Below are 27,515 nucleotides of genomic sequence, written 5' to 3' on the forward strand. Positions count from 1 at the left end.
GTCCCTTGGGAAGCTTTCCAGGATCTGCACAGGCTGAACGAGGTCCCTTCTCTGGGCTCTGCCCCAATAGCATTCCTTTATTATAGCACTTAGCATGTCGCACTGTAATTGCTGGTTTTCTTGTCCTTGAGGGGAAGAACTACATCATTCACTTCTGTCAGTCTGCTATCTCTGTTCCCAAAAGAACTCCCAGCACATACTAGACAGTTATTAAAGAAATCATAATTTCCTTGATTTACAAATAAGACCAAAACAGAAGAAATAGTGCCAAAAGAAAGCATGCATTTATTCATTTATTCCAAAATGTGTATTTCATCCAATCTAAGATGGCATTGAATGATGATGCACCATTACTTATGCCCCACTAAGGAAGAAAGAGTGCTACCGACTGGTTCATGATGTGCTATCACCGTAAGACACATTCCCATTTTTAAAAATTTCTTGACTTTTTTTAAGGCAGTGTCTCAGGATGTTGTCCAGGCAGGTCCCTAACTCCTAGCTTTGGGCAATCCTCCCACCTTGTCCTCCAAAGGTGCTGGGATTACAGGCCTGAACCACTGCATCCAGTGGACATCTCCATTTTATTTTTCTTTTTAATTTAATTTTTTTTCGAGACAGTGTCTCACTCTGTCACCCAGGCTGGAGTGCAGTGGCACGATCTCAGTTCACTGCAACCTCCACCTCCCAGGTTCAAGTGATTCCCGTGCCTCAACCTCCCAAGTAGCTGGGATTACAGGTGTGCACCACCATGCCTGGCTAATGTTTGTATTTTTAGTAGAGACGGGGTTTCACTATGTTGGCCAGGCTGGTCTCAAACTCCTAACCTCAATGATCCACCCACCTCAGCCTCCCAAGGTGCTGGGATTACAGGTGTGAGCCACCTCACCAGGTCAACATCTCCATTTTACACTATGATCTAATGGGGTAGATATGCATTGTAGAGTAAGTATTTAATAATCACATGTTTCATGTGATTATTACTTACTCTATCATATAATGTCTTCAAAACCCCTGTTCTCAAGGAACTGGCATTCTACTGAACGGAGACAGACATGAAACAAATAAGTTAACCCATAAATAAGAATAAGTTCAGATTGTCATCAGCTCCATAAAGAAAATAAAACTGGTAATCTGTAGAGACTGAAGAGAGGGATTTGTTTTAGATAAATCACAAGAAAGGTTCCAAATAGATTTGAAAAATAGCTACGTGTTTTCTGAGGTATCAAACAATACCTTGCAAAGGGAGAGTGTTGAATCACTCTTGCTGGATAGCTTCACCAAACATTCTTTTTTATAAAGACAGGGGACTGGACCAGAATGTGCATTCACAGACATTTTCGTGAGAGGTGACACGCCCCCAAAAGGCATAAATCCTGTTCAGGCACAATTCCAGAGGGGTGTGCTTGTTTACCTGGTGTCCTCAATCTGGACATGTGCAAGTTGGGTTAGCTGGACCTGGTATGACTCCTTGATGACACTTGAAGAGATCCTTTAAACACCAGACTTTATAAAGAGAAAGGAGGATTAGCTGAGTGGGGCTGTTGGAATGAACTGTATGCATTTACCAAAGGCATGGAATGCACAGATACGTGTGACAACTTACAAGTATCATCTGAGTATAAGTATATTATGATTTGGGAGTCAACTACCAAATCTTGTAGTTCAGGGTCCCAGGAGTGGTTAGAAAGGTATTTCGCTTATTCATCGAGGCTTCTTTTTTTTTCTTTTCTTTCTGGGTTTTTCTGCATCTTCTCCTTGTCTTTTCTACCTTCAATACTCTCCAGAGACCAGATCCTCATGCATATCTTTCTGGGTCCTCAAGTACTAAAACCATACTGTCCTTCCCGGTAGCACCCTGAAAGGGTGGCCTCATTCTGGAGAAGGCTACACAGCAAGATGAGGGAGGCTGACTCGGCAAGCCCCTGTGCCTCTGGTAGAACTGCTGCCACAAAGGGACATGGGTATCTTGGGAACAATTAGTACAGGCCGGTTGCTATTGACTTTAAGGGTGTCCCTTATGCCTCCATCCTATGTACAACTCTGGGATCTTTGGAGAGCAGCAAAAAAGACTGAGATTGAGTTTGCCTTTAAACTGACAGGAGCAGAAATTAACATTTTCTCTCTTTTATTTTTCTTTTTGAGACAGGAGGAGGGCAGTGATGTGATCACAGCTCACTGCAGCCTCGACCTCCTGGGCTCGAGCAATCCTCTCACCTCAGCCTCCCAAGTAGCTGGGACTACAGACATACACTACCATGCCCAGCTTATTTTTTTGTTGTTTTGTAGAGATGAGATCTTACTATGTTGCCCAGACTGTTCTTGAACTCCAGGCCTCAAGCAATCCTCCTGCCTCAGCCTCCCAAAGTGTTGGGATTATAGGTGTGAGCCACTGCGTCCAGCCTCTTTTTCTTTTCCTTTTTTTTTTTTTTTCCTGAGACAGGATCTTTCTCTGTCGCCCAGGCTGGACAGTGGCACAATCATGGCTCGCTGCAGCCTCCACCTCCTGGTCTCAAGCGAGCCTCTTGCCTCAGCGTCCCAAGTATCTGAGACTACAGGCCTGCACCACCACACTCAGCTAATTTTTTTTATTTTTAGTAGAGACAAAGTCTCACTACGTTGCCAAGGCTGGTGTAGATCCTCCCACCTCAGTCTGCCAAAGTGCTGGGATTACAGATGTGTCACCCCGCCTGGCCAGAAATTAACTTGATTGAAAGAAAAGAAAAGCTTTTGATATGCTAGCATTTTTGCATGCATGCTTTTGCATGCTGAAGTTTCTAGGCTAAGAGTCATAGGAGCTATGCCATTTACAGAGATTTCACGGTCTCTTCAATTGCTCAGAGTTGTCCTTGAGGTGCAGAAACTCAAGTACACAGACTTCTCAGCTAGAATTTGTAGCTCTAGCAATTCCTTTGTTTATTGCACAAACCTAGCATGTACTGAGACCAAAAGTTCTGCCCCCTTGAAGACCAAGGCAGACTCTGGAATTCCTTGTGCTTGCCAATGCCCTTTGATGAATGCCCAGCCCCAAACCCCAGTCTGAACTGCAGGAGGAGGATTTATTTATTTACTTATTTTTGAGACAGAGTCTCACTCTGTTGCTCAGGCTGGAGTGCAATGGCGGGATCTTGGCTCATCACAACCTCTGCCTCCCGGGTTCAAGCGATTCTCCTGCCTAAGCCTCCTGAGTAGCTGGGATTACAGCTAATTTTGTATTTTTAGTAGAGATGGGGTTTCTCCATGTTGGTCAGGCTGGTCTTGAACTCCCAACCTCAGGTGATCTGCCCACCTTGGCCTCCCAAAGTGCTGGGATTACATGCATGAGCCACTGCGCCCGGCTGTAGCTCCCAATTCTTAAACCCTGAGCACTGTGTTTTCCCAAATGTGTCTCTGGATGTATTCACAGAAGTCTGCATGTTCTAGACGATGTTTATGTGCCATATCAGTTAGGATCCCATTCAGCTGGAATCACAGGAAGCTCTCCTCACCGAGCTGCGGCACACTGCTTGTCTCATATACGAAGTGTCCAGGAGGAGCAGCCTAGGGCTCAGTAATGCCATCAGGCACCCAAGTGATTTCTTCCCTCTGCTCCACTCTTGGCCTGAAGGCTTCACCCTGCTGTGGGTCTCCTCCTGGCCTCAGCATGGCTTGCTGCACCCCAGGTCTCATATCTGCATTCCAGGCAGGAAGAGGAACGAAGGGGGAAGGGGCAAAGGGCTTTCTCCCCATGAGCCTCTGCCTTTTCATCTGGAAGAGACACCATCCCCAGGGATTTCCGCTTATATCACATAGGCTAGAAATGTATCTCCTCACCGCACTGGCTGCAAGGGAGACCAGGAAATGGGGTATTTGGGAAATTGTTGTTTTTTAGCTGGGCACATTACCATCATCCCCAAAACTCAGGTTCTCCAAGTATGTGGGAAGGGAAGACTGGAGCTGTTTCTGTCACATTTTCCTTCAGGTGATAATCTTGAAAATACCCATAATATAAGCATTCCCTGGATTCTATTGATGACTCATATAAAACCAACATAAAGCTAATAGAAATGATTAGTCTCTTTCATCAACGTCCTGTGGAAAAAAAAAGAAATGATTAGTCTTTAGAACTCTCACAGCCTAACAAGAGTAGAATGAGAACTGCCTTAAAATTTAAATGGTGCATTTACATTAAATAAAGGCCCAATAATTTCACAGCTGACAGAGACTGAAGGTCTGAGAAAGCTTGTACACAGAAGATCCATGAAAGATGGAAAACATCATGTGGCAAAGGAGATTGTGAAACTAGGCTGTAGCATTCGGTACCATATTAATGTTGGAGCAAAGAATTCTTCAGTAAAGGAATATCAGGCATTACATTAACTACTGCTGTAATTGGAACAGAAGAGCTATAAGCATAAGGAGTTTATACTTCATTTTCTGTTTCATATATATTTACGTAATATAATATAAATAGTTTAAGCCAACATGGTGAGTTCTCAAAAAAATCTCTTTTCTGGCCAGGCACAGTGGCCCACACCTCCCAAAATTCCAGCATTTGGGGGTAGATCACCTGAGGTCAGGAGTTCAAGACCAGCCTGGGCAACATGGTGAAACCTCGTCTCTACTAAAAATACAAAAATTAGCTGAACATGGTGGCAGGTGCCTGTAATCTCAGCTACTCAGAGGCCAAAGCATGAGAATCACTTGAACCCAGGAGGCAGAGGTTGCAGTGAGCTGAGATCACACCACTGCACTCCAGCCTGGGCAACAGAGTGAGACTCTGTCTCAAAACAAACAAACAAACAAAAAAACCTCTTTCCCTTTAAAGGAGTTTATCACATAATTCTTAGAAATGTCAGTTTAATATTAATTAATCAATTCGACTTTTCACTTTAAAAATTGAAAAGGAGGCTCTGAGAAGTTAGGACTTACTCTACAGATAGCCAGCTACATGATGATGAAGCTCTGAGTCCTTTTAGTTTCTAGGTGTCTCCTGCACTTATGGGCCAATCGTGTCACTTGTCATATCATATAAAAATGATCAGTATAAGTGTCTGGCTTGAGAACTATCTGGTAAGTGGTTTGAATTTTATCCAACTTGTAGCTGCAATGACTGGATGATAATAGATGCTGTATGCATTTTGGAAACAGACAAACTGGATTGTAATATTTTAATTTATTATTCTGTGTTTCTGACTCTATATCATACTACAATTCCGTTATTTAACAGTGATGGTGATGCTGCTTATAGTGGCATCAGTAGTAATAATTGTCTTCAAATATCTTTGATCTTTCGCTTTTTGTTCTGAACTCCTCACAGAGCTGTTATATCCAATGCCCCGGCCTTGTCTGTGGTCTCAGCCATCATTCATAGGTGCATGAATATGGTGCAATCACATTAAGAAAGGACAAGTCCCTCCTATTGGCAGGGCTTTTCTCTTAGTCGGAGGTCAGGTCAGGACTTCGTGTCCTCATTTCACACCATTATTGGGATGAGACTCATTTATTTGCTATGGTGGCCGGGCCAGTCCTGCACAGTGTTCATACATACTTGCTGAATGACCAGTTAATGACATCCTGTAAATGTGACCCTTTGACCTGGGTGGTGAGGAGACGCGGGTATAGTCCTCTTAAGAGATAAGTTTTATCCTTCAGCTCACAGGTAGACTGAGATAGACAGACTGAGAGACATAGAGTGTTGACCCCATGCTAGGCAATTAATAAATATTTTGTTAAGGCTGGGTGCGGTGGTTCACGTCTGTAATCTTAGCACTTTGGGAGACAGAGGCGGGTGGATCACCTGAGGTCAAGAGTTCGGGACCAGCCTGGCCAACATGGTGAAACCCCATCTCTACTAAAACTACAAAAATTAGAATCCTAGCTACTCGGGCGGCTAAGGCAGGAGAATTGCTTGAACACAGCGGGCAGAGGTTGCAGTGAGCTGAGACCACACTACTTCACTCCAGCCTGGGCAAAAGAAAACTCCGTCTAAAGAAAATATATATATACATAGTTAAATGAATGAATGTAGAGATACAACCCAGACAGAAACACAGAATTTCCTTTTGATTTAATCGGACTTAATGAATATCTTTTATATCTGAGCTGTGTGTAATTCCTCGAAACCTGGCAGATAGGTAAAGACGATTGTCCGGAGGAAGTAATCGAGATAAGGCAGAATTCAGAGACACTCAGAGCAGATGGGCATCCTTCTGGTGTCCTCCACGCACTTATTCCAGAGGCCAGCTGCCTTCCTCATATGATGGTGCTTATTCCCAGGGCTCCTGACTGGGGCAGAAGAGTGGAGGCCTGAGGACACACACCACGCTGCATGGTCCCACAGAGGTGGACGGGGGTCTGTTTTTTCTAGAGCCCACTGTAGTCACTGCTGGGGTCCTCTTCATGTTGCACTCTAGTCCATGCCATGGGGATGATAAATAACCTTGGTGGATGGATTTAACAGAGCCAGGAAACACTCTTTCTGGGAAGGAAGAAAATGGTTTGGTTTTAAGACTCTTTTCCTCTCTTAACCCTGGTGGTTTGTAATTTATCACTTCTGCCCAGCCCGTTTCCCCGGCTCTGTGAGTCCCCTAGATGTCACTGTTTTCCTCAGATCCTGACACTGACTACTAGAGATCAATACTTCCAAAAATGTCCACGACATTTAGGGGGGAAAAAAGCCTATAAAAACAAAACAATAAAAACCCTTAAACCATTAAGGTTTAAAGAAAAAAGCATTTTGGTAAGTGGAACTTAGGAGGAATGGTAATATAATTCTTATTTTTAAAGCTCTTTGGGTTTAAAGTAAAAAATTTAACAAGTTTGGGAGCAAAGACTTTCCTCTTACTTCCCACATCCTAAGCCTTTTGAATCATCTCTCCTTTTTTTTTTTTTGAGACGAAGTCTCACTCTGTCACCCAGGCCGTAGTGCAGTGGTGCGATCTTGGCTCACTGAAACCTCCCCCTCCTGGGTTCAAGCAATTCTCCTGCCTCAGCTTTCTGAGTAGCTAGGATTACAGGTGCATGTCACCATTCCTGGCTAAGTTTTGTATTTTTAGTAGAGACAGTGTTTCACCATGTTGACCAGGCTGGTTTTGAACTCCTGACCTCGTGATCTGCCCGCCTCAGCCTTCCAAAGTGCTGGGATTACAGGCGTGAGCCACTGTGCCCGGCAGAGTCATCTCTTGTTTTTAGTCTCTACACAAAATTAAGAAGGTGCTAACGCTAGTGACTTCTCTGGGCCAATGCCTGGTTTGGAGGAAGGAAAGCATCCTTCAATCTAGAACAAGAGCGTCTGACTTTTCATGGTGATCCACATGATCAGAAATCCAATTGTTTATGACAATAGCAAAGTCCAGAAGGTCCTCCCTCTACTGGTGAATACTGAATATGACTCACGCACGAGTCAGGTACATATAGACGCTTTCATTCCATTTTCCTCTTGTCAGCATCCTTATGCTCTAGTTTCATGGTGTCATTTTAGCAGAATTAACTGTGAACACCTCAACTGTATCATGCATTACTTTCAGCTTTACTCACACTTACGAAGTGATCCAAAGCTGTGGATCTGCCTCTTGGGGCAGGGGTCAGTACACAATGGCATCAGTGACCGGCAAGAATTAACGAGGCTTTCATGACCTGCCCGAGTTGGCTAATCCTGCAAGCCACCACTTGTTAAAATTTCGACATGCACTTAATCCTTAGGTCAGGATGGCCAAAACGACCAGCCCTTCCCCGTCAAGCAGCAGGCCAGAAGCAGAAGGCTTGGGTTTTAGATCAAGTGTCAGTGAGAGGCAGTCACAATGTGGGGTTCCCCAGATCACTTCCTTTTCTTTCTGCGTCCTGACTGAAAATCACAGATTGCCTTGACCATTCTGTGCCCCGGCCAGTGGCAGGTTTCCTCCAGCAGGCTTGAACTCAAACCAGGGCCTTGAACATTCCCAGGCACTAATAAAGGTATCTTGGTTGTTGCCCAAGACATTGAAAGAACCTGGCTCACGCCTGAGTCAAATTCCCTAAACCCTCATATAAACTCCATACCCTGACCCCCTTGCTACAGACATACCTAGACAGAACAACCCTTTCCCCTCACTGTCGGCGGGGAGGATTGCTGCAGTTCCCATAACAAATGCTTTGAACTGATCACCCTGACATCTGGGCTTCTTTCTTTGGAATCCCAACTGGCCCTATCTCTGGAGGGTTTGGGCCACTCCCTGTGGGAATTCCCCTGCTGCTGCTTTTGGGATGATTCCACCCACGAGTTTGGCGAGATGAAACACACAGGGTTGGCAGGGAATTCTTTTGTCTCGTCTTGTAGAAATAACAGGGACCCTCAGAGACAGAAAAATACTCAGAGCTCCTCTTGAAGCTGGTACACACTGTTTCTCTCTCCAGTATAGTGTAGTGATGCTCATAAAAACCCACCCAATTTTGGTTTAAAAAAATCTTCTGCAGAACTCCAGAGTGGGTAGTAATTAACAGAAGAATATGTAATTTCTGATCTGAGTGGCCTGCCCAGAAAGTTTCTAATTCATCCACTCCTCTGGTGCCCAGTTCCTTGTCTTCTTAGGAAAATTTTCTTTTTTATATTCATCTGTACCTAATGGTTCATGCTTTGCTCTGACTCCCACTCTGACTTGCCATGTTTGTGTTTTTATGTTTCTCTCTGTCTGCTTTCTCACGCTCAGCCTCTCTTTTCTTTCTCTCCTCCCTCTGTGTCTCACAGTTTTCTCTCTCCCCAGTGCTTTCTGCATCTTTTGTGCCAGGTGCTCTTTTCCTTTCTCTCCATCTCTGTCTTTCTGGGAGTCTTTGCAGAGCTCTCTCAATGTACGCTTCCTCACGCCTGACAATTTCTTGGACCCCTATACCTCAACTCTCCATACCCACCTCTCATCCTCACATGGCCTCGTTCCCATGATGCCCTGAATATTCCCAGACTAGATACTCACCACAATGAAGCCCAGTCCAACACAGAGTGCAACATGACTGTGGCTGCAGCCAGGGATATGGGGATAATTCCCATGGGTGTCAGGAGCCTGGTGGGTTTCACTGCTGTGACTCAAGTAGTTCACAGAAGGTGAGTGTCACCATGTTTAGTGGTTTCATCTTCTGTGGTCCAAGAGCCTGCAGTGACGTAGTTCTCAGTGATCCTTGAGTCTGCAGTGACAGAGTCCTCAGTGGTCCCTGGGTCTGCAGTGATGGAGTCCTCGGTGGTCCCTGGGTCTGCAGTGACGTAGTTCTCAGTGGTCCTTGAGTCTGCAGTGACGGTCCTCAGTGGTCCCTGGGTCTGCAGTGACAGAGTCCTCAGTGGTCCCTGGGTCTGCAGTGACGGAGTCCTTGGTGGTCCCTGGGTCTGCAGTGATGGAGTCCTCTGTGGTCCCTGGGTCTGCAGTGATGTGGTCCTCAGTGGTCCCTGGGTCTGCAGTGACGGAGTCCTTGGTGGTCCCTGGGTCTGCAGTGACGGAGTCCTCGGTGGTCCCTGGGTCTGCAGTGACGGAGTCCTCGGTGGTCCCTGGGTCTGCAGTGACGGAGTCCTCGGTGGTCCCTGGGTCTGCAGTGACGGAGTCCTCGGTGGTCCTTGGGTCTGCAGTGATGTGGTCCTCAGCGGTCCTTCCATCTGCAGTTATATAATTTTCTCTTGTTCTTAAGTCTTTAGGGCTGGTCTCTGGGTGCTTAGTGGAAATGCTTTGGCTTAGTCCTACTAAAAAATAATCTCCTTGAAGTGACTTGTTGATGGCCTATCCTCATTTGCTCTGCTTAGTATTTTTCATAACTATCCTCACATCCAAATGACACATCTTCCCAGGTAGTGTGGTTAGATTTGTTTCAATTAGGGATCATTTGGCATTTTTCATTTAATTCCGGTAAAACACATTCCACAAAGAATCCTCTTGCACTACAATATGGATTAACTTTGCTGAGCCATGCCCTTCGAAGGCCTGCTCACACAGCTTTGACTCTGTCCTTTCCAGGTCTGGTCTCTTTCCATGGGACCCTGAATCTGACTCTTTCTTGAGCTCACTGCTCTCTGAGCTGGTATTTCAGCAATTTGGGATATTCTGACTCCACGTTCATAGGTGTCTCCTCTCATCCAGTTGTGCCTGGGGTTTTGGCAAACCAGTGAGGCTGAAGCTGTGATTCCTGTTAGAGATTACACTCAGGTCATGCTTGGTGTATGATTAAAAAATAAGACAGCTGGCTGGGTGTGATGGCTCACGCCTGTAATCCCAGCACTTTGGGAGACCGAGGTGGGTGGATCACCTGAGGTCAGGAGTTCAAGACCAGCCTGGTCAACATGGTGAAACCCTGTCTCTACTAAAAATACAAAAATTAGCTAGGCATGGTCGCAGGTGCATGTAGTCCCAGCTACTCGGGAGGCTGAGACAGGAGAATCGCTTGAACCTGGGAGGCGGAGGTTGCAGTGAGCAGAGATTATGCCACTGCACTCCAACCTGGGTGACAAGAGTGAAACTCCATCTCAAAAAGGAAAAATAACAACAACAACAAAAAAAAGCAAAAATATGAGACAGCTTCTGGGTCAGATCTGGGGCTAATGAGGTAGGCTTGGAGACAGAGAAGATTCAAGTTGGTGTAGGGGCAGGTTTAGGGGAGGAGTCATGAGGGATGTGGGTATGATCTAGTTGGACTGACAGCAACACTGAGTTGGGTATAAATACAAAGGAGAGATGAATCCCCTTCACCTCCAGCCCTCATTGCCACAGGCAGGCTTCAGGACTGGGAGTATTTATTCTTAGGAATACATGTAGCCTACATGACATAAATTTTGAACTTTCGGGACTCTGTCCAAATCTAGTTCTCTCTCTCCCTGTTGCTGATGCTCCACATTTTTCTAATGGGATTCAAGTCTTCCTTCCTTCCTTCCTTCTTTCTTTCCTTCCATCCTTCCTTCCTCTAATATTTTTTTTGAGATGGAGTCTCACTCTGTCGCCCAGGCTGGAGTGCAATAGCATGATATCCGCTTACTGCAACCTCCACCTCCCAGGTTCAAGTGATTCTCCTGCCTCAGACTCCCAAGTAGCTAGGATTACAGGTGTATGCCACCACACCTGGCTAATTTTTGTATTTTTAGTAGAGACCGGGTTTCACCATGTTGGCCAGGCTAGTCTCAAACACCAGACCTCAGATGATCCACCCACCTGGGCCTCCCAAAGTATTGGGATTACAGGCGTAAGCCACTGCGCCTGGTCCTGTCTTGTCTTTCTTTCTTTCTTTCTTTTTCTTTCTTTCTTTCTCTCTCTCTCTTTCTTTCTTTTTTGAGACAGGGCCTTGTTCTGTGACTCAGGCTGGAGTTCAGTAGTGCAATCATGGCTCACTGCAGCCTTGACCTCAAGTGATCCTCCCACCTCAGCTTCCTGAGTAGGTAAGACTACAGGCATGGGTCACCTCACCAGGCTGATTTTTTTGTTTTTTGTAGAGATGATAACTCATTATGTTGCCCAGGCTTGTCTCAAACTCCTGGGCTCAAAGGATCCCCCTCTTTCTCAGCCTCCAAAGTGCTGGATTGCAGGAGTGCCAAATCTTTCATTTCTCAAGGAAAGTTGAAACAAAAAAACTTAAATAAAATGTACAAAATCAAAAGCAGAGTATTTTCTTGAAAGGGGACAGGAGAGGATGGGCGCGGTGGCTCACACCTGTAATTCCAGCACTTTGAGAGGCCGAAGCGGGCAGATCACCTGAGGCCGGGAGTTCGAGAACAGCCTGACCAACATGGAGAAATCCCGTCTCTACTAAAATACAAAAATAGCCGGACGTGGTGGCGCATGGCTGTAACCCCAGCTACTGTTGAGGCTCAATTAGGAGAACCGCTTGAATCTGGGAGGTGGAGGTTGCGGCTAACCGAGATCGCGCCATTGCACTCCAGCCTGGGCAACAAGAGTGAAACTCCATCTCAAAAATAAAAGGGGGCGGGGGGATATGAGAAAGACACTGGGCTCCCTGCTTCCCTGTAGCAGGTGACTGAGGGCAAATAGCAGGGTCCAGAGCTTCTCAAGGTTCACTCACCTATTCTGTACCTTCGCTCAGGATTGGGCCTGTCTGAATCCCAAGAGGTTTCTTCTCCAGTGCCCCTGACTCCGTCTCTCCAGGCCCTGGGAACCTTTGCATCCTCCTCACCAAAATTAACTCCCGTACCCCGTTCTGAACACCCCAGGAGAAGCAGGGGGCAGCAGCAGGAGGGATGTAGCCGGGACTTGTCTTCTCATCTCAAGAGAATCCACACGGTGCTCGCCAGGACACCTTTTCTTCCCTCCTTCTCTCAGCCTTTTTCCGCGCTGCCCTTCTCCTTCCGCCCACAGTGGCTGTGGGTTTATATGTGCCGCTACCGAGGGAGGCTGGGCTCTGGGTCTTCCTTCTCGCAGGGAGGAGCGGCTTCTCCATTACCCCCTGTCACTCACAGGAGTGGCGGGGCGGGGCAGGGCATAAGAGGCTGTCAGAGGGGAAGGGGCTCTCAGCTTTGGACCAGAGCCCAGAGCGGAGCAGTCACAGGGGATCGAGCCCGTCAGCGTGACTGCGCCTCTTTCTGATTCTCCACCCGGTGTCTCAGTGCTCGGAGAGCGCCTCGGCCTTTCTTCCCACAGGTGGCCACAGTAAAGTCAGGGTGACCAAGGAGGGCGTAGGCCAGGCCTGCCTGGGGGACGATGCTTGGCGAGAGGAGAGCTGGGTGTCAGAGGGTAGAGGGCATTTGGTAAGGACCAAGAGGAGGTCCCCCAACAGAATGGGAGGAGCACTCAGGAGGGGGCCGTAAACACCCAGTCTCTCTCTCTCTTAAAACCTGCCTCTTCTCTCAATCATCCCCCGAAATCCTCTTCCTTGGCTTCTCTCCAGCCCACAGATCTCTATCCTTGCTCCCCCTACTCCAGTGCCCTCACTCCAGCAAGCTTTCTCAGTTACTGCATCTATTAGTCTGTTTTCACTGCTGATAAAGACTTACTCGAGACTGGGAAGAAAAAGAGGTTTATTCGGACTTACAGTTCCACGTGGCTGGGGAGGCCTCAGAATCATGGAGGGAGGAAAAAAGCACTTCTTACATGGAGGTGGCAAGAGAAAATGAGAAAGAAGCAAAATCAGAAACCCCTGGCAAACCCATCAGATCTCGAGACTTAATCACTATCATGAGAATAGCACGGGAAAGACTGCCCGGATGATTCAATTATCTCCCCCGTGTCCCTCCCACAACACGGTCGGGGGGTGGGGGTTGGTAATTCTGGGAGCTACAATTCAAATTGAGATTTGGGTGGGAACACAGCCAAGCCATATCACTGCACAAAGTCAGTCCACTTGTGGTGAGGTCAGGCCTGAATGAGAATGCCCACATCTTTTCCTTCTCTGACCCTCATCCCTGCCTCGCCCATCACCGTCTAGAAGATCATTGTTGGTTCCCATCTTCATTCAGAGACGTCTCTCGCCATTTGTGGGGCTGCTCTCTTTCCCAGTGTCCTCCTAACTAAAAGAGGAGCTTGAATTGCAGGCGGGCCAGGAATTGTTCCCCTCTTAGATGGCAGCTGATTTCCTGAAAATCAATTTAATAAATGGCCAGTTTACCAAATTTAATTGATTATGTTAACTACTAGTATTATTTGAATGTATTACATATTTTCTTTTTCTTTTCCTTCTTTCTTCCTTTTTTTTTTTTTTTTTTTTTTTTTAGACAGAGTCTTGCTGTATTGCCCAAGCTTGAATGCAGTGGTGCTATCACGGCTCACTGCAGCCTCGATATCCCAGACTCAAGTGATCCTCCCACCTTAGCCTCCCGAGTAGCTGGGACTACACACATGCACCACCATGCCCAGCTGATTTTTTTTTTTTTTTTAATTTTTAGTAGAGACAAGGTCTTACTATGTTACCCAGGCTGGTCTTGAACTCCTGAGCTCAAGAGATCCTCCCTCATCAGCCTCCCAAAGCGCTCGGATTACAGGTGTGAGCCACATCGCCCAGCAATATTTTCAAACATAGTATTTAAACACATTCAAAAGTATTTGTATATATTTAGTATAACTAATGAATAGATTTCAAAAGAGTATAGTAAGGATAATATATTATTTTCTAAGTCAAGAGATAATTTGCATATGATAAAATTCACCCTTTTTCATGTACAGGTCTATAGGATTTTTTTGGTTTGCTGTTGTTTTAGAACTTTTAAAACTTCATTTTGAGATTATTTTAGACTTACAGAGTATTACAAAAACAGAGTTCCCATATATTCTTCCCCCAACTTTTCCTCATGTCAATAGTACAGTTATATTAATAGAAACTGAGAAATTATATATACAGTTACAGAAGCTAAGAAGTTAATGTTGGTACAACACTGTTTTTTTCTTCTTTCTTGGAGGCCACTATTTCTTTGCAGAGCTCTGGCTCCACTTTGTATTAGAGAATAATATTTAGAAACCAAGATTTGGGTACTAGGTGTGCTCATTCATAATGGGTGTCACTGCTTCTTGCCCCCACAGAAGTTAGATCTAGGAAATATATGTATGTATACTAATTCATGCATAAACACGTCTGCATTTATTTCTGTAACTATCTGTCTACATATACAGCTTGAATCCCTTATCTGAAATACTTGGAACCACAGGTGTTTTGGATTTTGGATTTCTTGGATTTCAAATTATTTGTATATACGCAATGAGATATCTTGGGGATGAGACCCAAGTTCAATCATGAAATTTATTTATGTTTTATATATACCTTATACATACATGTAGCCTGAAGGCAACTTTATGCAATGTTTTAAATAATTTTGTGCATGAAACAAAGTTTGTGTACGTTGACTTGTGGTGTCATGTTGGTGCTCAGTAAGTTTTGGATTTGGGAGCATTTTGGATTTTCAGATGAGGGCTGCTCAACCTGTGTGTTAAACACAAGCAGGGGTGCATTTTGACACCTCCAGCTTCAATCCAGCAACATGGGGTTCATTCTAGTCTCTCTCTTTTCTTTATTTGTAACTCCCTTCTCTGACATGGCTATGAATATCTATAAACATATTTTTTACTTATTTTTTCAACTCTAATATACAAATAGTGGTTTCAGAACTGCTAATTCATACCTTTGCCAGAAACATATTGACCAACTACAACACAGTGTTTGTGTATTTTTGTTTTTTTGTTTTTATTTTTATGGTAAAAATACAGGTTTTTTTTTTTTCTTTTTCTTTTTTTTAAATTTGAGATAAGGTCTTGCTCTGTCACCCAGTCTGGAGGGCAGTGGCACTGCAGCCTTGATCTCCTGGACTCAGTGATCCTCCCACCTCAGCCTCCAGAGTAGCTGGACTACAGGCACACCATGATGCCCGGCTAATTTTAAAAATTTTTTGTAGAGGTGGGGGTATCGCTGTGTTGCCCAGGCTGATCTCAAACTCCTGAAGTCAAACAAGCTTCCTGCTTTGGCATCCCAAAGTGCTAGAATTATAGACATGAGCCACCATGCCTGACCCAAAACACAGTTCTTCAAAGTTACTTAGGCCAGCTCCTTCTCCACCCACTTCACTGTGCTTACGTGAGTCATTTGTCAGAGTCTGCATTCCATCTTTCCCTCTACATCCTGGTTGATTTGATGAATTTCCATACTGTAAAAGTCACTTTTCATAGTGTACACTTGTATGGATTTTGATAAATGACAGAGTCATGTATTCAGCACAATGTATCCCTTCATCCTCCTCAATCTCTCCCCATGCTGTTCCTTTATAGTCAACCCTTCTCCCAGCTCCCAAACCCTGGCAACATGGATCTTGTTTCTTTCCCTATAATTTTGCCATTTCCAGAATGTCATATGAAGGGAATCCTATGGTCTGTAGCCTGACAGTTTTGGATATAATTTATATATTAATTCACAGGAATAATATTTGCAATTATTCATCACAGTCAAGAATAAATAATTTTTCTTGCATATATTTTTGAATAAAGTCTTTCATGTGAAAATTGTTATAAATAAATGTTTATCTTGAGTATGTTCTTAACTAGAAAAGAGGCTATAATCAAGAAGACATTACCCGTCTCCCTCTGTCTCCCAGCCTCCAGCCTGCAGCAGGAGGGAGTCACACTGAATATGATTTAAACAAAATAAAAAATGTCAAAGAATTAGTCATTCGATGAATTAGTTTTAAGAAATTTGCTTAGAGCTTGTTAGATGGAGACCTCCCTAAAACAGGATTCTTAATAAAACCCACCATAAATTTGGGAGTTGGGGGAGGGATTTTTTTTTTTTTTTTTTGAGGTGAAGTCTCTCTGTTGCCCAGGCTGAAGTGCAGTGGTGTGATCTTGGCTCACTGCAGCCTCTGCCTCCTGGGTTCAAGCAATTCTCCTGCCTCAGTCTCCTGAGTAGGTGGGATTACAAGCACACACCACCACGCCCGGCTAATTTTTGTATTTTTATTAGAGATGGGGTTTCACTATGTTGGTCAGGCTGGTCTTGAACTCCTGACCTTGTGATCCACCCACCTCAGCTTCCCAAAGTGCTGGGATTACAGGTGTGAGCCACCGTGCCTGGCCGGGGAAGGAGTTTTCTTTTTTTTTTTCAAAGTGCTAGGCAGAAATCTCTTGAAATCCACACTTCTTCTTTTTTTTTTTCTGAGATGGGGTCTCACTCTGTTACCCAGGCTGGAGTGCAGTGGCACAATCACTGAAGCCTCGACCTCCTGGGCTTCAGTCATCCTCCCACCTCAGCTGGGACTACAGTCATGCGCCACCATGCCTGGCTAATTTTTTAACGTTTTGTAGAGACAGTCTCACCCTACTGTCCAGGCTGGTCTTAAACTCCTGGGCTCAAGCAATGTTCCCACCTTGGCCTCCCAAAGTTCTGGGACTACAGACAAGAGCTACTGCTCCCAGCCTCCACTTTTTTTCTTGATTACCGTTTCCATGTTTGTGGTCTTGGAATTGTTTATTTGCTTTCTTTGCTGGGACATTACAATAGTCTTTTTGCTGGTGTCCAGCTTCTATTTTCTACTCACTCAGCTGATTGAAGTGTTCTTATTTGGGAAAAAATATGTGTCCCACTTCACCTTAAAATGATCTGTTGGCGGCTGGGTGCGGTGGCTCACCCCTCTAATCCCAGCACTTTGGGAGGCCAAGGGAGGCAGATCACGAGGTCAGGAGTTTGAGACCAGCCTGGCCAATGTGGTAAACCCCGTCTGTACTAATACAAAAAGTTAGCCAGGTGTGGTGGTGCGCACCTGTAGCCCCAGCTACTCAGGAGGCTGAGGCAGGAGAATTGCTTGAACCTGGGAGGCGAAGGTTGCAGTGAGCCGAGTTTGTGCCACTGCACTCTGGAGCAAGACTTCATCTCAAAAAAAAAAAAAAAAAGATCTCTTGGCTTTGTGCTGTTAAAGGGTGAAATCTGGCCACATTGGGGTGGCACGCATTAGCCCCCAGTCCCAGCTCCCTCTGCTGTGCTCTCCAGCCCCACAGGTCTTCTGACCTTCACTGGCCGTGCCCCGCCCGGTCTTGCACAAGTGGTTTGCCTGCCTGGCATTTCCTCTTCTGCTCCTTGTAAATGCCTGCTAACTCCTCAAAATCCCAATGTCACCTTCTATGTGAGTCAGCCTCTCCTCCCCTCGTCAAGTTAGACGTTTCCTCCTGTGGTGCTTTCATTCATGCTACTTGACACGTTGGCCTGTAACGTCTCTGTCTCCCTCACCAAACTGCGACCTACAGGGTCATCCTTGCTGCCCCAGCTCCTTGAGACCTCATGCCAAGCAGGTGTCCAGTAAATATGGTGAATGAATGAATGAAAAAATGAGTGCGAAAGATAATCTTTATTTTAGGAAAAAGGTCCGGGGGCTCTTGAAGCTGAAGAGAGATAATGGATGGACTGATCTACCTTCAAGATAGTATTTTAAAAACCCAATATAAAAATAAAAAGGAAAAAATCCAAAATAAAAAACCCTAATATGTAGTTCTTATTCCTATTGAGGTTAAATTTATAAAAAGTGAAATGCACAGATCTTAAGAATTCAGTTAGCAGAGTTTACTCGTTTTGTTTTGTTTTTGAGACAGGGTCTCACTGTTGCCGGGGTTGGAGTGCAGTGGCACCATCACGGCTCACTGCGGCCTTGACCTCCTGGGCTCAAGCAGTCCTCCTGCCTCAGCCTCCCAAGTAGCTAGAACCACAGGTGTGCACTACTGCATCCGGCTGATATTTGTATTTTTTGTAGAGATGGGGTCTTGCCATGTTTCCCAGGCTGGTCTCAAACTCTTGGGCTGAAAAAATCCTTTCCCCTCAGCCTTCCGAAGTGCTGGGATTACAGGCGTCAGCCACCACGCCCAGCTGTTAGCTGAGTTTTGACAAATGTGTTTACCTGTGTAACCAACAGACCAGTTGATATAGCAAACATTCCTATCACCCAGAAAGTGCCCCTTTCCTAAAAATCCTCACCCTCATAGGAGATCTGATCTCTGCCACCACAGATTAGTTTTGCCTCTTCTTGAATTTCATGCAAATAAATTATACAGTAGATACTTTCTTGCATTGTTAAAAACAGTTTTTTCTTTTTTTTTTTTTTTTTCTGTTTTGAGACAGAGTCTTTCTCTGTCGCCCAGGCTGGAGTGCAGTGGGGCAATCTCTGCTCACTGCAACCTTCGCTTCCCAGGTTCAAGCAATCCTCCCACCTCAGGCTCCTGAGTAGGTGGAACTACAAGCATGTGCCCACCCATGCCCAGCTAGTTTTTGTATTTTTAGTAGAGACAGGGTTTTGCCATGTTGGCCAGACTGGTCTTGAACTCCTGACCTCGGGTGATCATCCACCTGCCTCGGACTCCCAAAATACTAAGATTACAGGCATCATGAGCCACCGCACCCAGCCTAAAAAACAGTTTTGTTCATCATATTGTTAAATGTTCTCAGAGAAACAGCTTGGTCCTGTTGAGGCTCTCCTAAAGACCCAGGAGCATCCCAGAAGCTGAAAAGACTTAGCACAGGGTGAAGTTGAAAAAGCAGAACGAGTGACTCACAGGGAGGAAGAATCGGTAGGGTGGGTGTGTGAGGGCAAGTTGCACCAGAAGGCTGGGCGGGGCCAGGCCTGAGCATGGTGCTGGCACTCGAATGTGTGCCCCATCTGAGGCCTTGTTTTGTGGGGGCTGCTGAGGATCTAGATCATAGCAGGGCAAGCCAGTCCTGCCCTTGCAGACACTGGGAGCACATTCTCCCTGCCCAGGACAGCTGCTGGGCTGGGAGCACACAGGAGAGAAAGGTGGCAACTCACACCTGCAGCCCGGAGGAGATGTGAGTGGCCAGGAAAAGTGGCCGTATCTAGGGATGGCCCCGAGAGCAAGCTCATTCCTACCTCACACCATGAAAACAGGATCACTTTTCTCCAGTTCATGTTCTAGGCTCACACAGGCCATTTTCCTGCAATGCAACACACGTCTGTAAAGACCAGGACCTGCCTTCCCCCATCTCTCCTGACTCCATTCTTCCATCAGTCCAGAGGCCTCGGGGAGTAGGGAAGGAGTGGGGAAGAAAATGGGACAGATGTGAGGTCTCTGGATTTCATGCTAGGGATTTGAGAACTGGGAGCGCACAGCGAAAGAGTGTCTTCATGCTATAGGAAACCTCTTTTCACAACAATATACAAGCACACACCACAGTCTGGCTCCCACATAGAGCAGATGCACTCATTTAATCATTCAGCCCCAGCCATAGCATCTTGCTTCAGGTCTGGGAGAACCAAGCAGAAGGGAGGAGTGTCAGGGGCTGGAGCAGAGCTGGGAGGAGCAGCCCTGGGAGCGAGTGGGGAAAACCTAGGCCCCTGGTCCTCCCCACCCTGAGGATGGTGAAGTGCCTGCTTTTAGGGACATTCAGGGACACTGTGTCTCCTCATCAGCTCCACGCCTGCGGGAGAACATTGGTCTCTAAAATCCATTTCAGTCTCACTTGACCCTTCTTGGACTCCCTGACATCCTTGAGGGCATAGACAAGGTTCGGGGCGTGAGGGTCTACAGTGAAGAGGTTTCTTAGGCACAGAGAGTTTCTCTAGAAAACAAAAGGATGGATTGTTCAGAGTCATACCCTCGTCCAGTGCTCTCCCATCCCACATGCCCCACTCCCCACCAGGCCTCCCCACCCTCAGCACTTCCTTTGGCCCCTTCTCTCCTCATCAATTTTCTCTGAATCCGCACCAGCTTTTCTGGCTCTCTTTCTTGCTGGTTCTTACCTGCCATCTCTGTCTTGCTTTGTCCCTCTCCTGATTTCTCATTCTCTATTACCCCCACAACGACCCTGCTCTCTCTACCCTGCTTCCTGCCTCAGTTTCCTGACTCCCTCCCTCAGAAATAGGATTTCCTACACATCAGGCACTCATGAAATAAAAGAGTCCGGTGAGGAGAATCACAGCAGAGTGACTAGCGAGGATTCCCACGGCCTCAGGTGTCCATTAGATCTTCCCTCATTCCCTGGAGTGGCCGCACCTGGGCTAGTGACACTGGAAGTTGTGGTTGTTGTGTCAGTTCCAAGGAAGGTATACTGGGCCGGGGGGTAGGGGGGTTGTGGTGATTCCACTGGAAGGTGTAGTTGGTCCAGGAGAGGCGGGCACAGGGATTCCACTGGGAGGTGGGGTTGGTCCAGGAGGGGCAGGCACAGTGATTCCACTGGGAGGTGGGGTTGGTCCAGGAGGGGTAGGCACAGTGATTCCACTGGAAGGTAGGGTTGGTCCAGGAGGGGCGGGCACAGTGATTCCACTGGGAGGTGGGGTTGGTCCAGGAGGGGCGGGCACAGTGATTCCACTGGAAGGTGTAGTTGATCCAGAAGGGGCGGGCACAGTGATTCCACTGGGAGGTGGGGTTGGTCCAGGAGGGGCAGGCACAGTGATTCCACTGGAAGGTGGGGTTGGTCCAGAAGGGGCGGGCACAGTGATTCCACTGGAAGGTAGGGTTGGTCCAGGAGGGGTGGGCACAGTGATTCCACTGGGAGGTGGGGTTGGTCCAGGAGGGGCGGGCACAGTGATTCCACTGGAAGGTGTAGTTGATCCAGAAGGGGCGGGCACAGTGATTCCACTGGGAGGTGGGGTTGGTCCAGGAGGGGCAGGCACAGTGATTCCACTGGAAGGTGTAGTTGGTCCAGAAGGGGCGGGCACAGTGATTCCACTGGAAGTGGGGTTGGTCCAGGAGGGGTGGGCACAGTGATTTTGCTGGGAGGTGTGGTTGGTCCAGGAGGGGCGGGCACAGGGATTCCACTGGAAGGTGGGGTTGATCTGGGGAGATGGTCATGGTGATTCCACTGGAAGTTACGGCTGATTAAGAAAGGGTGACTGGTTAGCTCCATTGGAAATCTGGTTTCGTTCTGCTGCTACAGCTACTATGAATAATACTAATGATAATAGTAATGGCTGTCATTTAAGTGCTCACTATATTCTAGGCATTGTGCTAAGTACCACATATAAATTAGTACTGAAATCCTTACAATACCTCCTTGAGATAGAAACTATTATTACTCCCATTTTATAGATAGGTAAATTGAGGTTTAGAGAAGTTAAGCAGCTTGCTCCAGGTCAGAGAGTTAGTAGGCTGTGGAACAGAGATTTAAATCAAGGCAGTCTGACCCCAGAGCCAGCCCCTAAAGCCCTTAACCCATGCACTATTCCAAATCCCACGTAGTGGGGAGTCAGAAGACCACGGTTTGCAGGGGATGGTGTTATTCCTTCTCCAACTGTTCATGATACTCTCCAACTAAAGAATGTGAGAGAAAAGTTGAAGGCCCGTGTGTACACACCAAGCTCCTCTCCAGACAGTGCTGTGACCTTCCTCTAGGGGGCAGATAATCAAGGGGAATTGTTTTGGGAGAGGACCATGATGTGCATTTTTGCTATATCAGATAATTTTTCTGAACACAAAAGTTTGGAGCCTGGTGCAGTGGTTCACGGCTCACACCTGTAATCCCAAGGCAGGGGGATCACTTGAGGCCAGGAGTTCGAGACCAGCCTGGCCAACATGGTGAAACCCAAATACAAAAAAATTAGCTGAGCATGGTGGTGCACACCGGTAATGCCAGCTACTCAGGAGGCCAAGGCACAAGAATCACTCGAGCCCGGGAGATGGAGGCTACAGTGAGCTGAGAGCATGCCACTGCACTCCAGCCTGGGCAACAGAGCAAGATTTTGTCCCAAAAAAAAAGTTGGGGAGCCTCTGGTTTAAGGGTCCCCAGATGGCCTTGACACGTGGACTAGTAAAGAACCAGTCTTGCATAGCTTGAAGAAATAAGATCTGGGATTCAGGGAAGGGGCTCTGCTTCCTTGTTTGATCAGTTACAGGTAAGGTGAGACTGGACTTCTTTCGCTGTCCTGCCTAGTTTCTACCCTGTTCTGATTTTCCATCCCAATAACAACCAAGGGCTTGGCCTCCCAGATGCCTGTAGACCCTCTCCTCATTGACGGCCCCTGGATGTAGGTGATGCCCTTCACCCTCCACACGTGTTCTTGCCTTGGTGTTATCTGGACTAACATAAGGATTGGCAATTTAGATTTGAGGGAAGAATCCCAAAACTGTGTGTTGATGCCTTAGGTTAGGGTCAGAGCCAAGAGAGAAACTAAGTGAGAGACTGAGATGAAAAGCTGGCCCGTGGGGATGGAATAGCTTGGTTTTGTATTGTTCAGGGACATAAAACAGAGGAGTCAAAGCCATGCTGGGGCAAACTCTAGAGAGAATTAAATCTATGTGAGTGTGGAACAGCAGTGCTTCCTGAAGTGTTTAATTAGAGGCTAGATGACTGCTGTCAGAGATGGTGGAAATAGATTCCTGCCTACTATGGGTGGTCAGACAGTAATTCAAGTTCCCTTCCAACTCTAATGCGCCTGTATCTGGGAATGATATATTATAGAGGAAATAGGTCCGTCTTCTGGGAAGAAGAGTTGCCACTGAGAACAGAACGGAGGACAGATGCCGGGTTACATTGGAGAGAAAGAAGCAAAATAACCATCCCTCCTCCTGTGATGAGAATGTGAGCAAAAAGGACAGAGTGTGCGTTCCAGAAGTTCTCCACACTTTCCCCAGACTCGACTCAAACTCCAAGATTATTTTTTTAATCAAAATCACTCACCATTTCCTAAAAGTAGAAGGAAGTGAAACAGTCAGCATGTAAGGGAAAATGGTTTTCTCTTCCTTTTGAGATAGTCTCCTGTGTGGGGCTGGAAGGGAGTGCTCCTCCCTTAGTCCTGATGGAATTAAGCCTTAGAAGGGAAAGAGAAAATGAGAATCTAGAGGGTGGAGTCTCAAGGTGGAGATCTGAGGGCTGGACTACCAGGAATTCCGATTGCTAAAGAATAAGTCCTCAAGCTGCAGGAAGCACCGCTAGGGGGACCTGGGCTGCAGGGGAGGCTGGATGTCTGGTCCTTGAGGTCCCCTCACAGAATACCACCTCTTCTTTTTCTCTTTTAAAGAAGGCTTTAGGCTGGGCACAGTGCTCACGCCTGTAATCTCAGCACTTTGGGAGGCCAAGGCGGGCAGATCTCGAGGTCAGGAGTTCAAGACCAGCCTGGCCAACACAGTGAAACTCCGTCTCTACTAAAAATACAAAAATTAGCTGGGTGTGGTGGCACGCAACTGTAGTCCCAGCTACTCAGGAGGCTGAGGCAGCAGAATCGCTTCAGTCTGGAAGATGGAGGTTGCAGTGAGCTAAGACCACACCATTGCACTCCAGCCTGGGTGACAGAGTGAGAGGTTGCAGTGAGCTAAGACCACACCATTGCACTCCAGTCTGGGTGACAGAGTGAGACTTCATCTCAAAAAAAAAAAAAAAAAAAAGGCTTTTAAAGCACCATCTGGGTTGGGCAGGGCCTGGATATATAGCCTGTTGTTCTTCCAGCTGTGAGAAGTGGCAGAATCCCCGTGCTTAGAGAGGAGGGTACAGCAGCCAGAAGGTACGTGAGGATGGAGGGTGACTTGGTCCCCAGGTCCTGGGGAGGAGTGGGAAGTGGAATAGTTCCAGGGGATCAAGGCTGTCAAAGTGCAGGGGATCCACCCTCTGAGGCAGGGATGGGGCAGAAAACCTGCCCTAGCTGGAGGCCTCCTTTCCTGGACAAAAAGTCCTGAGAACCTAGGATAGCTGGGCAGGAGCAGGGGTGTGAGAAGGAAGCTCCTGCAAACAGAGCTTAGCAGGTAGGACACAGGCAGTGAGATCCATGTGAATGGGCGCTGGAGACTGGACCTCTGGGCGTTGCTGAGTAAGTAGTAAGCCTGCAAAGCACACCTTGAATGAGATGGGGAAGAGAGACCCAGGGGTAGGGAAATAGATGCTGGGGTCTCTGCAGCGTGGGAGCTGGGAGTGGGAGAGTTTGGGGGACGGTGTGAGCTGTTGAGGAGATGGAACCAGTGGTGTACTGGTGAGTGCATCCCTGTGTGCTAGAGCTCATTGCTGAATTTTCAGGATTTTTGGCAACACAGCCCTCATTAAAAGTTAACTTGTATGAACTTAATTTAAAACAAAGGTATAAATGCTCCAAGCTCATTACTTTCAAACTGTTTTACTACCTTTTACTGTTCTCGCTGCCCACGAAGTTACATACGCCCATCACTTCTGCCTGGTGGGAGTGGTATGTAATGGCGTGCTGCCCATCGCTTCCTACTCCACGCACAGTGATTCACCCTGGTAACGTGCACTCAACCCTGGTGGGTGCATTTGCGCCACAGGAACTGCGTGGTTAAACCTTCATCAGCACACAAGCTGCGGGGGCCCTAAGGAGAGCGATGGCACTGGAGAGGAACGCTCCTGCCTCTAACCTGCCTTGACAGAGGCGCTCCCCTTTTGTTTTCGAAGAATTTATAGACACTTTTCCACCGGGGAGCTTCAGCTGGTTCTTCTCATCAGTGCCAGGTGCCAGATGAGCTGGAAGATCAAGGAAGTACCTACTCTCTGGACACTGTCAGTTTGTCTGGGGACTGAGAGCTTATAGTCCAAGCTTGCTTCCACTCTGGATGAGGCCAACAGAGAGAGCCCAAAGACAGCTGAAGGAGCAGCAGAAAACAAAGTTAGGAATGGGGTAATTTGCTCTCAGTTCCTTCATTCACAGGTCATGATAAAAAGCTGGGGCCAGATTCCATGAGAGTCTTTTTTGCTTTCTGTTTCTTTTGAGACAGGGTCTTGCTCTGCTGCCCGGGGTGGAGTGCAGTGGTACGATCTTGACTCATTGCAACCTCACAAGCTAAACGATCCTCCTACATCAGCCTCCCGAGCTGGGACTATAGGCATGCTTCACCACGCCTGACTAATTTTTGTATTTTTTTTGTAGAGCTGAGTTTTCACTATGTTGTTCATACTGGTCTCGAACTCCTAGGCTCAAGCAATCCTTCTGCCTCTGCCTCCCAAAGTTCTGGGATTACAGGTGTAAGCCACCGGTCCTGGCCAGTAGGGGACTTCGTAAGCATCAAATCTTTCCCCTCCAGCTTTTGTCTGTTTGAAACTGGAGAAGTTGCAGAGGAAAAAAGTAAAATTACCTAGAGGGGGAAATATATTGGGACATGTTCTAACAATAAAATCCTGATTACTTATATCTACAAAAATGTTTAAATGGCCCGGATACAGCATCTCTAGGAAGGGACGGGAGCACTTGAAGGGCCTAAACAGGGATTTGCCCCCTGCCTCCCCCAATCCCCATCTGCCCCCTTCCAAGCCACCTGAATATACATAAAGCCTAGAACCAATAGGGTTGCTATCCAAATACAGCTCTGACGAAAGTCTCCTAAAAAGTATTTCTTCCCCTCCTTTATAAAATATCCACAAATGAACAATCTAATGATAGCTAATAATAGATTTTATTGAGTATTCCCTGTGCCAGACATTATTCAAAGTGCTTTACAGATATTAGTTTATTTAGTATTTATATTACCCTATGCTTAGGTGCCACGATCCCCATTTTACAAATGAGGAAACTGAGGCATAGAGATGCCTCAGTTCACCTTGCCTAGATTTGTAAAGCTAAGAAGTGGCAGAATCAGGATTCAGACCCAGGCAGGCTGGCTCCTGTGCCATGCTCTTAATCACTATGAAAAGAAGGCATCAATTACAGCATTGATCCCAGCCGCCCCCTTCAAACTATTGCACGTACCTAAACCCCTCCCCCAGAGAAATTCTGGAGCTTCCATAGGAGCAGCAAAGGTTTAGCCAGGTTAAGTTTAAAATAAAACAGTTGCAATATTTATCAGAAGGGACATTCCATTAGAATGAGTAAGTTGGAAGCACGTTGCCCAAACAAAGCTGACTGGAAGGAGATCATATTTTGATGTGTATTTGGAGGGTCAGTTCTGACAGCCATGAAGGCACAGGATGCAGCAGCGAAGAGCTTGGAATTTCTGTCTTGTTTACAGAATGAGAGATTTATTTACCTCGGTGTTAGAAATGTTAGGATGCAAACAGTTGCATACAAATAGAAAAATCACAGAGACACAGAGAAATTTTGGAATTGTTTCAGTTTAACCTAGACCAAAAAAAAAAAAAGAAGAAGAAGAAGAAAAGAGAAGTTCTATTTGGGAATTGCCTGAACTCCAGATTCTCTCTGTGCTGTCCTTTAATTTTAGCACGTCCAAATTCAGATCGCTTTCAGACGTCTAGACAAGTCGTCTGCTTTCTCTTTCCAGTTCTCATCTCAGATCTCCGGTTCCACTGCAGTTCTCCCCACTGCCAAGCTTATTGGCCCTTAGCACATTTAACATCTTTCCATGCTCTCTCCTGGGTGGCAGGGACCTCGATCCTGGGAACTACCTTTTCCAGACTCCCTTGTCAGGAGGCTCCAAGCACATTTGATCTTCCTCCAGTGAGACGAACTCTCACGAGACTGAGTTCTGTGACAGCAACGGCTGCATGCGTGCATGGCTTCCTGGATGAGGATTTTGCGGTTGTCTCTGCATTTCCCTGCCCCTGGCACACTTGGGGGCTGTGGAGGAGCGGAGGAGCCTCAGCAGTTGCCTGCAGGTCCCTGCCTCTGGTGACAGCAGATCTCTGCTCTCTGTGGCAGTGACCCTGAAAACTGTTGGCTGTCACCCTGACTTTCACTCCTCCAGCTTTTGTGGTTTTGAGTGGTTTCATAAGCACCTAATTCTTGTACTAAATCCTTTTATGCTTGAAATATCCAAAGCAGTTTCTGTTTTCATAAGTGAACTCTTGACTGTTACAGTATTTGGTATAACAAGAGGTTTCAGAACATTGACCTTCGAAGGTGGGAACCTGGGATTGGTTCACTGACCCATTAGTCTTGAGGGCAGCGATGACCTCACACTAGTATAAAATGAAGTCTTTGTATTTCACAGCGAAAGACAGAAAAAGTGACTTAGGTTATCACCTGGGGTGGTGCCTGGAATAAAGTGATTGATGAAATGAAGGCTGGGACCCCAGGTGGCGGCTGTGACAGACCGTGGAGCTGAAGTGTTGACTGCGGGGACTGTGGGTGGCTGCACTGGGAGATTACAGAAAAAAAAACGGCGCCCGTGCTGCATCCTCAGTCAAGGTATTGCCAGGGAACACAGAGCCTTCTCTGAATATTCTAAAAGACATACTTCTCTCTCAAAGCCATAGGGACTATGTGTGAAAAAGCCAGACAAACC

General features: G+C 46.6%; 2 protein-coding genes across 2 annotated transcripts in view; both read right to left on the minus strand.

The window, feature by feature from the left end:
• Positions 1–9,043: 9,043 nt before the first annotated feature.
• Positions 9,044–12,372, minus strand: LOC105705479 (protein PBMUCL2-like). The gene is made up of 4 exons (XM_064380572.1): positions 12,318–12,372; positions 11,998–12,189; positions 9,242–9,676; positions 9,044–9,210 (listed from the first exon to the last, which is right to left on the minus strand). Exons 1-4 carry the CDS (start codon positions 12,370–12,372, stop codon positions 9,044–9,046), a joined length of 849 nt encoding a protein of 282 aa, XP_064236642.1.
• Positions 12,373–12,493: 121 nt separating this feature from the next.
• MUC22 (mucin 22) overlaps positions 12,494–27,515 on the minus strand; it is a 56,321-nt gene continuing 41,299 nt past the window's right edge. The window contains exons 16-21 of the mRNA XM_064380573.1: positions 26,746–26,848; positions 23,020–23,025; positions 20,397–21,217; positions 19,864–19,962; positions 19,193–19,239; positions 12,494–12,635 (exon numbers count right to left, since the gene is read on the minus strand). Of these exons, the coding sequence (XP_064236643.1) occupies positions 12,494–12,635; positions 19,193–19,239; positions 19,864–19,962; positions 20,397–21,217; positions 23,020–23,025; positions 26,746–26,848 (1,218 nt within the window). The remainder of the gene's footprint in view (positions 12,636–19,192; positions 19,240–19,863; positions 19,963–20,396; positions 21,218–23,019; positions 23,026–26,745; positions 26,849–27,515) is intronic.

Source organism: Aotus nancymaae, unplaced genomic scaffold (genome assembly GCF_030222135.1).
Source record: "Aotus nancymaae isolate 86718 unplaced genomic scaffold, 86718_ANA_hifiasm-v0.15.2.pri h1tg000027l, whole genome shotgun sequence".
Lineage (NCBI taxonomy): Eukaryota > Metazoa > Chordata > Mammalia > Primates > Aotidae > Aotus > Aotus nancymaae.